Raw genomic sequence first — 17,786 nt, 5'->3', positions numbered from 1 at the left:
AATGTCTCTAATCATCAGTGAAATGCCAAGCAAAATCACGATGAAATACCACCTCATGCCAGTGAGAATATCTAGTACAAAAAGACAAGAAATAATAAGTGTTAGCAAGGATGTGGAGAAATGGGAGCACTCGTACACTATTGTTAAAAATGTAAATTGGGGTAGCCACTGCGGAAAACAGTATAGAGCTTCCTGAAAAAATTAAAACTAAAAATACTAATATAATCCAATAATTCCACTTCTGGGTATTTACCCAAAGAAAAGGAAAACACTAATTTGGAAAGATATATATTTATTATAGTATCATTTACAGTAGACAAGATATGGCAGCAACTTAAGTGTCCATCAATAGATGCATGGATAAGTAGGACATAAGAGATATAGATATATATACAAACATACATATATATACACACACACATATGAGATGGGTTATTACTTCATAAAAAATAATGAAGTCTTTGCCATTTGCAATAACATTATACTAAGTGAAATAGGTGAGAGAAAGAAATATACCATGTGATTTCACTTACATGTGAAATCTAAAAAACAGAAATAGACTCATAAACATAACTAGTGATTGCCACAGGGGAGGGGATGAAGGGGATTAAGAGGAGCAAACTTCCAATTATAAATTACAGAAATGAAAAGTATAGCAAGGGAATATACTCAATATTGTAATAACATTGTATGGTGACAGATGGTAAATACACTTATTGTGGTAAACATTTCATAATGTGTATGATTGCCAAATCATACTATTTCTAACTAACCACTGTTATGTAAGAAAATCTCTGGATTTTCTTTTCTTTTTTTCTAAGATTTTATTTCTTAGAGAGCGAGCGAGAATTCACCATGAACAGGGAGAAGGGGCAGAGGGAGAAGCAGACCCTACTGAGCAGGGAGCCAGACCCTTGGCTTGATCCAGGAGCCTGGGACCATGATCTGAGCCTAAAACAGACCTTAACAAATGCAGCCACCCAGGTGCTCAGAGATTTTTAAAATCTCTGGATTTTAAAAAATTACCTAGAAAACTTTAAGCAATTACTATTTCTGATCACTCAACCATAAAATACTTTTGGATTTTCTACTACAATAATCAGAGTTTTTTTAATTTAATTTTATTTTTTCAGTGTGCCAAGATTGTTTACGCACCACACCTAGTGATCCATATAATAATCATTTTTATTTCTTCCTTCTAACCCTTATCCTTATTTTGGTTGTTTTTTCTTACTGGTCTAACAAAGACATCCAATATATTTGACAGATTTAACTGTGAGCATCTCTGTTTTACTCTGATTACAAGAGATTAGCTTCCACATTTCACCTTTCAGAATGTTTGTTTTGTAGGTTTTGCAAACTTTATGAGACTGAAGATATTTTATTCCTCTGTTGCAAGAATAGTTCATGGATGTATGTTGACTTTATCAAATGTATTTTTTGCATTTTTTAAGGTGATCACAATCTTTTAATCTATTCATGAGAAGTACTCTGACTGATTTCTCAACTTTACAAGTTGATTTACAATCAATCTGCACTACTGAAATGAAAATTTGGTTATCTTCTTTTTAAAAAATGAATTTGATTTGCTTAAAGTTTACTATATTTATACCTAGATAACCTGTAATGCTGGATTCTCATTCATATTCTCATGAATTTCTCATTAGTGTTCTCTTCAGGTTATCAGTATCAATGTTATGCTCTTCTCATAAGATACATGAAATATTTATTTTTTGCTTACTCATTCAACAAGTATCTGAGTTCTTACTACTAGCTGATTTCACTGGAAATACTTGTGCATGACTAGAATTATTCCAATTTTAGAAAAACATGCTAATAAAGCCAAGTTTTCTCCAAGTTTGAAGATTTATAAGAAAGGTTTCTATCAACTTCCTTTTCCAACAAATTTTGGTTAAGTTACCTATTTTTCTAGAAATTTTTCCGTAACTAAGTGTTCAGATTATTGGTCAAAATTCCTTCTTAACTTTTTCCATAATCAGTAATTACATCCCCATTTTTACTGCAGTGAAAATAAGTACATTTTCCTCTTCTTTGTCTTCATTAATCTTAGTCTTTCCAAAGAATTAAGTGTTGGTAGGATTAATTCTCTTGTGTAAGATCTAATTATTATTTACTTTCACATACTTTTATGGGGATTTATTTTGTTCATTCTTTTTTAAACTTCTATCTTCTCGGAAGCTATAGCAGATTCTACTATTGTTCAAAGCCTGCATCCCCTAGATTAAGAGATTTTGCATATCCACCTTTCATGCATTTTGAGAATATAACATTTCCAGCCCTGTAAATTTAGCCACATCATTTGCTTTAGCCAACTGAATGTAAGGAAATCACATAAAGAACATCTAAGCAGCAACTTTTAATACATTTATACACTTTAGCTCAGACTCTTGTTCATCCCCTATTATACGAATGAATAAGCAAGTGCTATATAACAGCTGCTCTTTCAGCATGAATCCCCTAAAATAATCTCCCCAAAATTCCCGATAGATTCTTCACTTATAATCATTACAAAAGAACTCTTTAGTACTAGTAGTGCTCTTTTCTTTTTTTCTTTTTTCTTTCTTTCTTTCTTTATTTATTTGACACAGCACGTGAGATCACAAGTAGGCAGAGAGAGAAGGGGGAAGCAGACTCCCCGCTGAGCAGAGAGCCCAATGCAGGACTTGATCCCAGGACCCCGAGATCATGACCTGAGCTGAAGGCAGAGGCTTAACCCACTGAACCACCCAAGCGTCCCAGTAGTGCTGTTTTCAAGTCTACTTTGTAAATATATTGTTATATCAATATGTAAAAAGGCTTTTTTTTAGTTATTTTTTTCTCTATATTTTTATTTTTTTCTTCAGGAGGTAGGTGGATAATCTTTTATAATTTTTACTGTTAATTGGAATTTAAAAACCATAACATAAAACTCACCATCCAAACCATCTTTTAAGTGTACAGTTCGGTACTGCTAAGCATATTCACTGCTGTGCAACAGACAGTCCAACTTTTTTCATTTAGACAAACTAAAACTGTACACCAATTAACTCCCCATTTCTCCCTCTCTGGCAGCACCACCAATCTGCTTTGCTTCTATGAATTTGACCTCTTTAGTATCCATGGACTTCTTAGCCAATTGTGTATCTTCTCTGGAAAAGAAGTCTATACAGATTCTGTGCTCATTTTCTATCTTCTTATCATTGAGTTAAGAGAGTTCTATATTACAAATACAAGTCCTTTATTAAAAACATGATCCACAATCATTTTCTCCTAATCTTGTTTTTCAGTGTTTTTATAGCACTTTTAGCTTCACAGCAAAATTATGTGAAAAGTACAGACTCCCCCCTATCAACATTCTGCACCAATTGTTTGTTGGTGATTACTAGATAGAATGATAAGAGTATGTTTAGTTTTTTAAGAAACAAACTGTCTCCCAAAATGGCTATACAATTTTGCATTCCCGACAAGAATGAGAGTGCCTATTGTTCCACATCCTCATCAGCATTTGATATTTCCAGGGTTGTGGATTTTGAACATTATAACGTGTGTGTTGTAGTACCTCATTGTTTAATTTGCATTTCTGAGTATGTTTATTCACCAACTGTCTAACTTTCTTTGCTAAGGTGCCTGTTCGATCTTTGGCCCATTTTTTAATCAGGTTCTTTTCGCATTAAGTTTTAAGATTTAATATTTTAGACAACAGTCCATTATGTGTCTTCTTTTTAAGATTTTAATAATTTGACATACAGTGAGAAGGGAATACAAGCAGGGGGAACAGGAGAGGGAAAAGCAGGTTTCCCACTGAGCAGGGACCCCAACGCTTAATCCCAGGACCCCAACGCTTAATCCCAGGACCCCAGGATCACAACTCGAGCCAAAGACAAATGCCTAATGACTGAGCCACCCAGGCACCCCAGTCCATTTTGTGTCTTTTGCAGGTATTTTCTTCCAGCGTGTGGTATGTCTTCTCATTGCGGGCAATGTTTCCAGAACAGAAGTTTTTCATTTTAAGGAAGTCTAACTTAGTTTCTTCCTTCATGGATCATGCTTTTGGAGTTGTATCTAAAAAGTTATCAACGAGGGGCATCTGGGTGGCTCCACTGGTTGAGGGTATGACTCTTGATTTCAGCTCAGCCTGTGATCTCAGAGTAGTGGGATTGAGCTCCACCTCAGGCTCAGCACAGGGTCGGCTTGGGATTTTTCTCTCTCCCTCTACTGTTCCTTTCCCAGCTCACATGTGCATGCACTCTCTCTCACTCAAAAATAAAATTTTATTTCTTTTAAAGATTTTATTTTTTTAAAATAATTTTTTTTAAGATTTTATTTATGAGACAAAGAGTGAGCGAGAGAGATAACATGAGTGGGAGGAGAAACAGAAGGAGAGGGAGAAGCAGACTCCAGGCTGAGCAGGAAGCCCAATGTGGGGCTAGATCCCGGTCTCCGGAATCATGACCCGAGCCAAAGGCAGCCATTTAACTGATGAGCCACCCAGGTGCCCCTATTTTATTTATTGAGAAAAAGGGAGAGAGAGAAAGAGTACAAGCATGGGGCAGGGGCAGAGGAGAGGGAGAAGCAGGCTCCCCACTGAACATGGAGCCCACTGTGGAGCTCGATCCCACAGGACCTGAGCCAAAGGAAGATACTTAACCAATTGAGCCACTAAAATGCCCCAACATTAAATAAAATTTTTTTAAAAAGTCATCAACCAACCCAAGATCAAATACATTTTTCTCTATTTTCTAGAAGTTTCAGGTCTGATCCACTTGGACGTACTTTTTGTGAAAACATATAGGATCTGTGCCTAGAATCATTTTTTTGCCTGTGGGTGTCAAGTTGTTCCATCACCATTTGTTAAAAAGACTATATTTTCTCCCTTGTATTGCCTTTACTCCTTTGTCAGTTTACTGAATTACTGAAAGTATTTTTCTGGGTTCTCTATTGTATTCAATTGATCTATTTGTCTATTCTTTTACCACTAACACATTGTCTTGATCACTGTAGTTTTATAGTACTCTTGAAGTCAAGAAACCTCAGTTCTCTGATTATTCCCCTTCAATATTATGCTGGCAACCCTGGTGTTCTGACTCTCTGTATAAATTTTACAACCAGTTAGTTAATAACCACAAAATAAATTCCTGGAATCTTGAATAGGAGTTCATTCAATCTACAGATCAACTTGGGAAAAACTAATAATACTGTGTCTTCCGATTTCATTTAGTAATTCTTTAATTTCTTTCATAAGAGTTGTCATATTACTCATATAGATTTCCTACATACTTAATTAGCTATACACCTCATTATTTCACTTTGGGGAAGCAGTGTGCTAATGTAAATGCATTACTTTTTGTTTTTTAAATTTCCCTATCATTTTCTTCATGGTGCCCTCTAAAGGACAAGATTCAAAAATTTTTTAGGATATCCAATGTTTTTGTTGTTGTTCCTTGTGCTATTGGTGTCATATAAGAAACCACTGTCAAATACAAAGTCATGAAGATTTTATGTTTCCTTGCAATCCCTGCATAGTTTTTGTTCTTATATTTAATGTTTAATTCAAATGAGTTAATTTTTTTGTACACTGTGAGTTAGGGTGGCATTTAATATATTCTTTTGCATATGGATATCCACTAGTCTTGTCCCAAGACAACTTCTTAAGAAGACTATTCTTTCCCTATTGAATGACTGCTTTAGGCACTTTTGCCAGAAGTCAGTTGAACAAAGACAGATGTGTTTATTTCTTGACTTTCAAATCTCTTCCACTGACCTGTTTGTCTATGCTTTTCCTGTAGCAACACTGTTTTAACATAAGGACTGTACATGAATTCTTCAACTTTGTTCTTTTTCAAGATTGTTTTGGCTATCCTAGGTCCCTTGAATTTCAACATGAATTTTATATCATCTCATCAATTTCTGCAAAGAAGCCAGTTAGGATATTGATAAGGATTATGTTGAATCTACAAATTGATTTTGGTTGCTTACTACTTTATGGTGTATGCTCCCTTATCTTTTTGACATCCCATGTAAATAACATAACTGATTTTATTTACACAAAGTCTGATGATATTTATTATTTTTGCTATCTAAACATTTAGGTTGAAATCTACCACTTTAGGGGTGCCTGGGTGACTGTCAGTTAAGCGTCCGACTCGGTTTTAGCTCAGGTCATGATCTCAGAGTCATGAGATCAGGCCCCACATCAGGCTTCACACTCAGCGTGGAGTCTGCTGGAGATTCTCTCCCTTTGCCTTCTTTCTGGCCCTTCCCCCAGCTTGCTGCTCCCACATTCTCTCTCAGATAGGTAGATAGATAGATGGATAAATAAATAAATAAACAAACAAACAAACCTACCACTTTATCTTTGTGCTGGGAGCCCCTTTCTTATTCTACATTCTCCTTTCTTCCAGTTTCACAGTTATTTACTCTAATTTTATTTCTGAATAAGTATCCTTCACACTGCAACATGAAAACTTTAAAAACTAATCAGTATCTTTTACCTAGATACAAAAGTACCCTTAAATATTAATTGCTCTCACCAAGTTTGTGTTGTTATGTTTAATCCATAAGACACTATTTTATACACTTAATATTTAGATTTATTCACACCTCTCTCACTTTGCTCTGCAGTCCTTTCTATATACTTGGCATCAGAAATCATTTATTTCACCTTTGCAATTTCCTTTAATGAGGCTTTCCTAAGTTACAATTTCTCTCATTATATTTCATCCTTTTACACTTTTGCAAGGCATACAATTATAGGTTGACAGTTATTTTCCCTTTTTATAGTAATAGTTCCATTCCAGTGTCTGTTGCAGTCAACTGTTTACTGTTGGAAAGTCAGCTTTTCTCTCACCTACCTTTAAATGTAATCTGCCTTTTTTCCCTTGGCTGCTCTACTCTTATCTCTCTCCTCAATTCAGAAAAAGTCCCAGCTTTTATCTCTTAAAATAATGATTTGCCCCATTTTTCCCAACCTTTCCTTCTGAAATTCTTATTAAATGTCTATTTTAGGCCATTTTTATCACTCAGTATTCCACATTTCCTGCTTTTTTAAACTTTTCAGAAATGAAAAGCTTATAAATAAAATCCAGATGTTAATTCTACAACTTGATTTGAAATGTAATAAATAATAGCAAAGACTCTCCAGAACATCATTACATATACTTTCATAAAATACTCTCTTTGCCTCTCTGTGCTGATTTCTGAGTAATTTCTTATAAACTCTTCCAATTTACTGATTGTCTAATTGTATCTGCTATTAATCCCCTTAATTGATTGTTAATTTTAACCTTAACTAATTTTACTTGTAAAAATGACTGTTGCTGTTTAGTCTTCTTCCCTGCACAAATTATTTCTTTAAACACAGTTAACAGTTACTCCACATTCTGTTTAGTAATTCCATTATCTAAACTATTTTAGGGTATGGTCTTGCTCATTCTCACATGTGGTAGCACATTTCCTTGTTTGATTATTAATTCTGTGAATTACTCACATTTCTTTTAAGAAAATTTGAGTAAATTATTCAAGGTGTAGATTAAAAGTGAATGTCCTCAAAAAAGAGCTATGTTGGCTTCTGCTAGGTTTCTGAGAAGTTAACAGGTCATGACCACTTTAAATTCATGACCAGTGCTTACATATCTAGATGCTAGCAATTTAAGTTGCATGATTATAAATTCCAAGCCATTTTTTTTTTCTTCTTACTCTATTCAGCACAACTAGGGAAATTTCTTTGTAGTCCTCTAGAGCAGTAGGTAAGAAAGCAAGTTAAGTTCTCTTTCACTGTATTTCTTTTAGGCGCCAATTTAATAAACTTCCTAGAATCCCCAACTTTGCTGAGCTCTAGTTTTATCTTCTTCCCCTTTATTTTTGGGGGCTTTTGGAACACTGAATTCCTCAAATTCCAATGGTCTCCAGGGCAACATTGGGTTCAATACTCCACACTTCTTTTGATTCTATTCTGATAATAACTTACTTTGCCAATCTTCAGGATTTTAAGATGTTTTCTCATCTACTAAAAGGCCATTTGCGTTGTTTGCAACAGTAAGAACATGGGAGAAACAGAAAGCCTATATACTAAGTCTAGTGCAGTTCAATATAACTTCTGGATCCAGCAAAAAATCCTTTTTTGCAAAGTCACAAAAGATCATTAAACTACCCTATCAATTTGGCATTCTTTTCATTTACACCTAACTCAATCTGTCCAGTTCCTCTTGAAGTTGGTTTTGGGCTTCTACAGCACCACTTCTTATTACAACTCCTAAATGATGATTCCTCAGGGCTCAGATCTGGGTCCTCTGCTACCAAGTTACCTAATTATCAATACCCATCTCCTAGACTATTTTAATAGCTTTCCAAGTGGATTTCTTCTGCCACTCTTGTACCTATCTAATCCATTCTCCACCATTATAACCAGAGTTATATTTTAAAAGTAAAAATTAGGGTGGCTCAGTTGGTTAAGCATCTGACTCTTGGTTTTGGCTCAAGTCATGATTTCAGCGTCATGAGATCGAGCCCCATGTCAGGCTCCACACTCAGTACTGAGTCTGCTGGAGATTCTCTTTCCCTCCCTCCCTCTGCTCCTTACCCTGCTTACTCTTCAAAAGAACATCTTAAGAAATAAATAAATAAAAATAAAAATTAGATTTAGCCCTTTTGCTTATGTAAAACCTCCAAGGTACTTTATTTGAACTTTAGATAAATTCCAGACTATTTAACATCGCCCAGAAAACAATGTATGATTACACTTCTGCCTATATACTGCCATAACCGTCCTCTTATATAATACTATAAACAAATGGACTTGTTTTTCAGTTCTTAAAATACACCAAATTCTTTCTTCCTCAGATCCTTGCCACTTATTGTTTCTTCTTCCTGGAATATGGTTTACCTGGTCTTTGCAGGGTTTAATTTTCCTCATATTTCAGATCACACTATAACTGTGACTTTCCTCACAAGCATTCATTCCCTGACAACCCAACCCAGTAGTGTCCTGTTCCTTTCCTTTAGCACATTTATTATAATTTGTGATTTGTGATTAAGTATTTATTGTGGGTTTATTTTAATGTCTCTCCTCCCAATTATTTGTAAGAACCAGACTGGCAGAGACCCTATTGTTATCTTCCCATTCCATGCCCAGGACGTAGCACAGTGTCTGGCTCACAGTAGGAGTTTAACAAATATACATTAAATCATTGTTTCCTTTCCCTTTAAGCAGACCCACAGGAAAAGTACAATTCTAATCAGAAATTACATGTTGAGCACAGAATTAGAAACAAGGGAAATAAGTCAGGTGATAAGAATGTACAGATGGATCAGGGGCACCTGGGTGGCTCAGTGGGTTAAAGCCTCTGCCTTCGGCTCAGGTCATGATCCTAGGGTCCTGGGATAGAGCCCTGCATTGGGCTCTCTGCTCAGAAGGGAGTCTGCTTCCTCCTCTCTCTCTGCCTGCCTCTCTGCCCACTTGTGATCTCTGTCTGTCAAATAAATAAAATCTTTAAAAAAAAAAAAAAGAATGTACATATGGATCAGGTTAAAATACAATAACTTATGAACAGACCATATGCTTAAGAGTTATATAGCAAAGATTACATTACCCTAATACTTCATGGTTAAGTGGGCAGATGCTGGTTTTTTGTTTTGTTTTGTTTTAAGATTTTATTTATTTATTTGACAGACACAGATCACAAGTAGGCAGAAAGGCAGGCAGAGAGAGAGGAGGATGCAGGCTCCCTGCTGAGCAAGAGAGCCCAACAGAGGTCTCCACCCTAGGACCCTGGGATCATGCCCTGAGCTGAAGGCAGAGGTTTTAACCCACTGAGCCACCCAGGTGCCCCCAGATGCTGGTTTTAATTAACTCAATACATGGCTTTCTTTATTCTTGTCTACATTTTAATTAAAGCAAATAATCACCTACAAATACGTTTCTCAAGATGACCTGAAAGTTCATTATTTGGAACTCAAAAAATTTCCCCATAGAAGCAATATTATATAAAGTGGTTAACTTTTCTTTGGTTAGTTCATAATGTTTAATCCAGAATCATTTATCCATTTAACAAATATGAATTGAACACTACTATGTGCCAGGAACTGTTAAAGCAGTGGAGATACAGTAGTGTACAAAATTGGGCAAAAATTACTATCTTCATAGATATTATATCCATGTGATCAAAACAGAAAAGAAGTGCAATATACAGAATGGTAGATGGTGAAGAACAAAGGAGGGTAGAGAGACAGGAAATGGAAGGAGTGTAATTTTAACCTATTATTAATTAAATTTATTTGTAGCTCTTTCTGTTTCAAAAGAATTTAAGGTAGAGATTACTTATAGAACCTAAGAATCACAAACAAAGTAACAAAGCTTAGACAAGGAAAGATTTTAAACCTAGAAACTATAAAAACACACTTCCTTTTCACAGTAGGACAAAGAGAACTATTTAGGCTCTTAAGTCACAGATAAGCTACAATAACCTGATGCATGATCTCCAAAATGGCAATGGCTAGAGAAGGTAAGGGGTTGAATACCCTGATGGAAATACCAGAAAGAAAAAGAAATGAAGAGTCAAGAAGGAAAGTACACTTCTTGTTAATGATATGAACCTCCATGAACAGCTAGTCCCTTCTATTCAGTCACTAGCTGGCAGACTTTTCTTCCTACAACTATAAATATTTCTGACCAAGATCATTCTCCTATTTGGCATAGTATAGTTATGCAACTTTTCCCTCATTATTCTATTCAAAAACAACATGTAACTTTTTTATGGCAGAAAAAGATCCCTTTAATCCCTATCTTTATCATTAAAATTCCTATCAAAGGAATGCAGATAGCCAGTAGATCACTCTGGTTCTCTCATATTTTACCTTAATAACTAGGATAGGTATCAGGATGTGGGGTGAAATTCAAGAAGATAAAAAATTGGAACAAGGTTTCAAAGAGCACCCCTAGTACCACAACAATGATTAGGTAAGGAAAGACAATCAGCCATTTTAATCTTCTATCCTTATCCACAACCAGTTCTACTACCATAAAGCATGCACCACAGAATGAGAGAACAATGGAATGGAGCAACAAAAGCCACCCTTCTCTAAAGCCCTACTCATTTAGCTGGGGTGATTATAGGCCAGGGTAAGGTATGAGCATACAAACTAAGCTTATCCATCACATCAGGTTTTTTTCTTCTTCTTAGAAAGAGCCTCCTTATTATTTTCACCAAAAAAAAGGGTTTTAGTAAATGAGTGCTAATATTTTGTAATTATTCATTGCATTGTCATTTTAATAAAATTACTTCTTAGGTTGTTAATATCAGACATTTTCTGGGAATTTTTCAAAATTAAATTTATTTATATCAAAATTTAATAAAAATAAAGCCTCATATTTAAGAAAATACAAGGAGCAACATATACTAAAAAAGTATCAGCAGAAATGTTAGCCAGAAAATATTACCTTTATGGCTGTGTGTTTGTTTTCATCTTCCTCCATCCATAGATCCTGTTCATAGTAATATAAGCCATCATTAATTACTTTAGCAAGTTCAGATGTAATTTTTGCCCGCGACATGTGGTTGCCTGTTCGATCTCCTCCAGGATGTTTTCTCATGTAAGGTGGTGTCTGAGTTACAATCAAAATCTTGTTTAAATCCTGGTCATCAATTTCATAATCTGAATCATTATCAGACCAATCAGTAAATGTGTTTTTTCGCCCTTCCATTTGTTCTATCTCTTCATCAAATAAAAAATCAAGTTCTTCTTGCTCTTGTTCATCTGAAGGATACAGCTGATTTGATGCCTCTCCAGGTAGAGATGATGATTCCTGAAGGAAGAAAATGGTATTTCGTATACAAACTTTTGTATCATTTAAAAAATAAAAATCACAAAATAATGATACAAGTTAGTAATATGAAGCCTGTATGCTCAGCAACTAGTTAGCAAGCAAATTATAAAAGAAAATCAAGCTAGTATTATTCTGGCCCAATAAATAGATGAATTTGCTAAACACGAAGTTTAATGCTAAACAAAAACACAAAATTGAGTAAAAGGAGGGTTAAACACTCCTTTAGAGTAAGAATGGTGCCCAGCTCATCCATTATAGAATACCAACTCATTTTACAGATGAGGGGAAAAAAGGCTTAGAGATATGAAGTTAATTTGTCCAGAATTTCAGAATTCATCAAGACTAGAACAATCAAGGATTTTCTGACTTCCAAAACCAGTGATCTTCCTAGCCTGTATCCTTGCAATATTAATGCCATTAGCTAGGTTTTGTAGCTAATCCCTCTTTTCATTCTTCACCCTCACTCACTATGGCCAAGTTTTCTTATTAAATTTACCCTAACATGCACTAAACTATTGAACTTTGCCCTCCCTGAAAAAAAATTAAGAGTGCTTCCTATTGGGTGACATAACAAGAACAAAACTTTAGATCCTAGATCTTCTAAAATCTAACTTAGTCTAGATTTCCAAAACTCTCAACACAATGACTGTGTCAATGTCATTTTCCAATGTCAACCTTTGACCAATCCTTATCATTCAGCAAATGCTAACTCTCCTCTGCCTAGAATAAAAAAATCCCTCTCTCTCAGAATTCCTATTAATGTAGTATATATTTATTCAATCAATAATTAATCTGGGTCCTCACTGTGAGCCAGGCACTGTTCAAGGAAAGGATATACAATAATAATCACTCTGTCTGGACACAGCTAAAGTTCTACTAAATAGAAGGCATTCCATGATGTATTTACTAAAAAAAGTAAATAAAAATAAGTTTTAACACACTGTGAATATATTTAAAAATGAAAACTATATACCTTATTATTCACATCTGCAAGTACATGAAAAAAGTCTGAGAATAAACACCAAACTGTTAATAATGGTAAAACCAGGAGAGAGTCTCTTACTTTTTACTTTATGTCAGTTATATTTAAATTTGTTTTAAACATAAAATTTTTTAATTTGTAAGGAAGAGAGAAGTGATTTGGGGTTGAAGAGGACTTGACTGAGCATACTTACTTGTAGTAATGATTTGCAGTAACGAAAAAAATTAATTCATGCCAATATAAAAGTATTATACTACCAGAGAATTGGAAATTGTTCTGACTTTCTGGAAAGCAGAAAGCAAATGGGATTGCACTGATAATAAACAAGGCTAAAGGAAAGAGAAACCTAGAACCTATATAAAGACTATCCACTGATTCCACTGGCATCCTAAAAAGTTTTGAGATGGTAAGCACAATGAGCAGGAATGGACTATGTGACAGCCATCAAAAGGGGTATTTGGAAACAAACTACCGGATACAGATAGAACAGTCAGTCCCACACTCTACCTGAGAATATGAAGCTATAAAATCTGTTCCCAACTTAAAGCCCAAGAATTGCTTTCTAAACAAAATGAAAGTATTGCCAAGAGAGGGCCCATGCCCATGGAGCTGGACAGAGGATGAACATATCCCAGTATTATTCTTATTCTAAACGTCTAACAAAAAAAAAAAAAAAAAAAAAAGCTGGGGGAAGAAAGAGAAGGTAATTTTGCCAAAGAATAAAGTATATTAAGAAACTCTACTTCCCAGATAAAAGTACTGATTTTATCAACTCTGAAGACCCAGAACTAGCATGACTATCCTCTGTCAAGGTCTAAAAATCTAGTAGGACCCTTACACTTAACCAAGAGTGTGCACAATCATACCTCACGTTCAGGAGAAAGTCTTTCTGGATGAGCAGATATACAAGGCCACAAAAGAAGTCCATACCAACTTATCAATAACTAATAAAAACCATCAACTAAAGATCACATTTAAGAAATAATCATCACCCTAAAAGAGAAGGACTTAAAAAAAAAAAAAAAACTGGTGGAAATAACAGAAACAGACTCTTTTTTAAATCCCCAATTCCAGAAAAACAGTAGCCAGATGATCAATTCAGAGGGCCCCAGAGGGCCCAACATTTGATAAAAAGGAATACCAGAAGTTGAAAAAAAAAGAGAAACATGAATTTTCCCAAAATAATAGACATGAATACACAGCACAGTAAATAAAAGCAGACCAACGCCAGGGTATTTCATCTGAAATTTCAATGGTGGGGATTAAGAAATAATCTTAAAACCTCAACAAAAACAAAATCACTTGATACAAAAAATCTAAAGGGACTAAATTTCATAAGGAAATAAACTCACCAAAATGACAGTGGAAAAAATGCTTTTAGATTTCTAAAGAAATTTATCTCTGAACAAGCCATACCCACTCTAAAATGTATATTTTTAAAAGATCATTTTTTTTTTAAAGTATGTTGGTAATGCTGTCATTAAATAACCTACCGCAGGAGGTATCAATGAAATATCTAGGCCCCCAGAACCTACAGTCAGCTTTCCTCCAAGCCAGATCCTCACTCTGTAATATCAGAATACATTTCAGATCTTACTAATGGCACCAAGGTTCTTTGGCCATAAAACTGAAGGCCCTAGATTTTACACCATTCCTTTTCCACTATTAACTTCCATTACCAACTTGCTGGCCCTATACATCAGAATCTAGTACTTACCCTTCCAAAAATTTCTTTTTTTAAACCAACGCATAAAGATGCCATCAATTTTAACAGGAACCATTATTTTTATTTTTTTTTAAATTAGCAAAATTTTGCTTTATTCATTAGCATATTTTCTGAATTTAAGCCCCTTTAAGAAAAATAAATCCATTTTAGAGAGTTTTAAGTTGCTTGGCACCTCCCTAACTAGTCTTTGCGGTAGTTTCTGGCACATATAGGAAATGTGCCAGTTCCTATAAGGCAAAATTTTTCTTTTTTTTTAATTTGGGTAAAGTTGACACACAACGTTGCATTAGTTTCAGGTGTACAGCATATCCATTCAAGTTTTATGTTATGCTATGCTCCCAAGTGTAGCAACCATGTGTCACCATACAATGCTATTACAATATCGCTGGCTATATTCTCCATGCTGTGCTTTTTATTACTGTGATTTATTAGTTGCATAACTGGAAGCCTGTATCTCCTTCCCCCTTCACCCACTTGTGTCTTACTCCCGCCCCGCCTTCCCTCTCGCAACCACTAGTTTCTTTCTCTGTATTTACAGGTCTTTTTTTTTTGTTTGCTCATTTTCTTTTTTAGATTCCCCATCAGTGAAATCCTATAGTACTTGCCTTTTTAATTCTGACTTATTTCACTTAGCATAATAACCTCTAGTCCGACCCATGTTGTCACAAATGGCACAATCTCATCCTATTTTATGGGCAATATTCCACTGTATATGTACACAACATCGTGGTTGCTCCCACATCTTGGCTATTGTAAATAATACTTCAACAGACATAGAAGTGGGTATCTTTTTGAATTAGTATTTTCATTTTCTTTGGATAAATATTCACTAGTGGAATTACTGGATATCATCATTTCTATTTTTAAATTTTCAAGGAAACTCTGTATCTCCCACAGTGGCTGTTATCAGTTTACTTCCCCACCAACAGCATACAAGGGAAGAACCATTATTTTTAAAGAATATTGAAATGTGGAGATATTTTAAAGTGCAGGAAAAAAATTAGATCTTAGAATAAATAAAATACTACACAAATCTTTGTCAATGATCTAGGGTACTATCCTTTTATGTGGTTTTGTTTTGTGTGTGTGTCTGTGTGTTTTCAAGAGACTATCCTTATCCACCCTACCTGTACAGGGATGTTATTTGCCATGATAAATATAGAAATTAATCAGGAAGTTTAGAAAATCTTATCTTGAGAAGGCAAGTTTAGAAATTTTTTTAAAGATATTTATTTATTTGTTTGTTTATTTATTTATTTATTTTTTAGAGAGTGAGCAAGCATGTGCAAGCACACAATCTGGGGGAGAAGCAGAGAGGGAGTGAGAGGGAAGCAGAGATAATCTCAAGCAGACTCTGTGCTGAACACAGAGCCCCATATGGGGCTGGGTCTGCCACCCTGAGTCAAAACCAAGGGTTGGATGCTAAACCAACTGAACCACCCAGGCACGCCTAGAAAGCCACTTTAGGTTTTGGGGGTTTTTTTCCCCAAAGATTTTATTTATTTATTTGATAGACAGAGACCACAAGTATGCAGAGAAGCAAGTAGAGACAGAGAGGAGGAAGCAGGCTCCCTGCTGAGCAGAGAGCCCGATGCGGGGCTAGATCCCAAGCCCCCGAGATCACGACCCAAACCGAAGGCAGAGGCTCAACCCACTGAGCCACCCAGGTGCCCCAACTTTAGGTTTTTAATATATGTGCTACTGAAGTGAGCACTGCTTTGGGTTTTTAAGATGTCCCCTGAGGCGGGTGGGGGCAGAACCACCTCTTTCAACATTTAAATATGCTATGTTTAACCCTCACGGCTAATTAAAAAGATACTCTTGATGAGGGTTTTTCAAACTCAACACTATTGACATGTAGGCTCGATAATTCTTTGGGGTTTTTTTTTTGGGGGGGGGGGGTTTGCACTGGGATGTTTAGCAGCATCTTTAGCCTCCACTCACAAGATGTAATAGTGTAATAGCAGTCTCCCAATTTTAACCAAAAATGTCTCCAGACATTGCCAAATATCCCAATGAAACAAAATTTCATCACTCCCTCATTCCCCCAATGGAGAACTACTCTTAAATCCCTTCATGCTTCTTCATACCTTGATGGTAAGGATAAAGAGCCTTCTTCATAATAATCTTCAATATGATAGCCTTTTTTATCCTTCCCCATTCTAGGTCCTATTATTTTTAATGACCTTCTCCTTACAGAACTTACCTTCAATATTTGAATCATTTGAGTAACATTTGAGATAATTACATACACTCACATACGGTTACAAGAAAAATAAATCTTATGTATTTTTTTTTACTTTTTACTTTTTCTCCCCAATAGTAACATCTTGTGAAAATTATAGCAAAATATCACAAACAAGATATACACTGAAATAACCTATTAATCTTACTCAGATTTCCCCAGCTTTATTTGTATTCATTTTATTTATGGCTTAGATTAGAACAATTTTTATCACTGTTGAAATTTTTTGTATCCAACCATGAGCCAAAACTATAGTAGCATTTCTAACATCAAGGATCTCTTCTGCTGTTTCATAATCACACATCCCACTCCCTCATGTGCCCAAAGAAATCAATTCTCTTTTCCTTTTTTACTGTACACAAAATCACCAAAAACACATATATACCTAATCTGTACCCTTTATAAATAATTACAGGTCATAAATAATCTAGTAAGGTTAAAATATAAATTCACAGTTTAGAAAAATTCTGTCAGCTTTTAAAAAAATTATTCAAATTCAGTCACAAGTAAAAAGACCACATCAAAATATTCCTAATGATATTTAGAAAGAGAAGCCAAGTTTTTAAAATTGACACAATATAACTTATTTTCAACTACTGAGTAAGCCTTAAGTTTTTACTTATAGCCAAATTTTATAATTTTTTAAACTTTTCCAAATTTTACATATTTACTTGACATACAAAATATACTGGCCTTACAATCAACCCAGGGATGTACTACACTTCACTTGGGTTTATAAAAATTTACCTTCAATTTCACTGGAGATGGACGATGTCTCTTTTTAACTTCTATCCAAGGTTCTGAGTCCAAGTCAGGCAAACTGGTAGACAAACCTCTAGACATTGCTTGAAGATTACTTGTTTCAGTATTTTTCTTTGGGTTCAGTGGATTTCCAATTCTTGGAGAATTTGGGGCAGACTCTAAAATTTTAAGTTGGTACTTAATTAAAATAATGGTTTTCTTAATTATAAAACACTTCTTTTTCTTTACTTGGGCTGGATTTTTTTTTCCA

General features: G+C 35.0%; 1 protein-coding gene across 4 annotated transcripts in view; it reads right to left on the bottom strand.

Annotated features, from left to right (window-relative positions):
- The window catches only part of LARP1B (La ribonucleoprotein 1B), a 123,123-nt gene that overhangs the window by 73,034 nt on the left and 32,303 nt on the right, over positions 1–17,786 (bottom strand). For all 4 annotated transcript variants that reach the window (XM_059378253.1, XM_059378240.1, XM_059378244.1 and 1 more), the window contains 2 exons: positions 17,522–17,694; positions 11,435–11,800 (listed from right to left, as the gene is read on the bottom strand). In XM_059378253.1, the coding sequence (XP_059234236.1) occupies positions 11,435–11,800; positions 17,522–17,694 (539 nt within the window). The remainder of the gene's footprint in view (positions 1–11,434; positions 11,801–17,521; positions 17,695–17,786) is intronic.

Source organism: Mustela nigripes, chromosome 1 (genome assembly GCF_022355385.1).
Source record: "Mustela nigripes isolate SB6536 chromosome 1, MUSNIG.SB6536, whole genome shotgun sequence".
Classification (NCBI taxonomy): domain Eukaryota; kingdom Metazoa; phylum Chordata; class Mammalia; order Carnivora; family Mustelidae; genus Mustela; species Mustela nigripes.
Note: the sequence above shows the minus strand (reverse complement) of the source record. Positions and strands in the feature narration are given on the sequence as shown.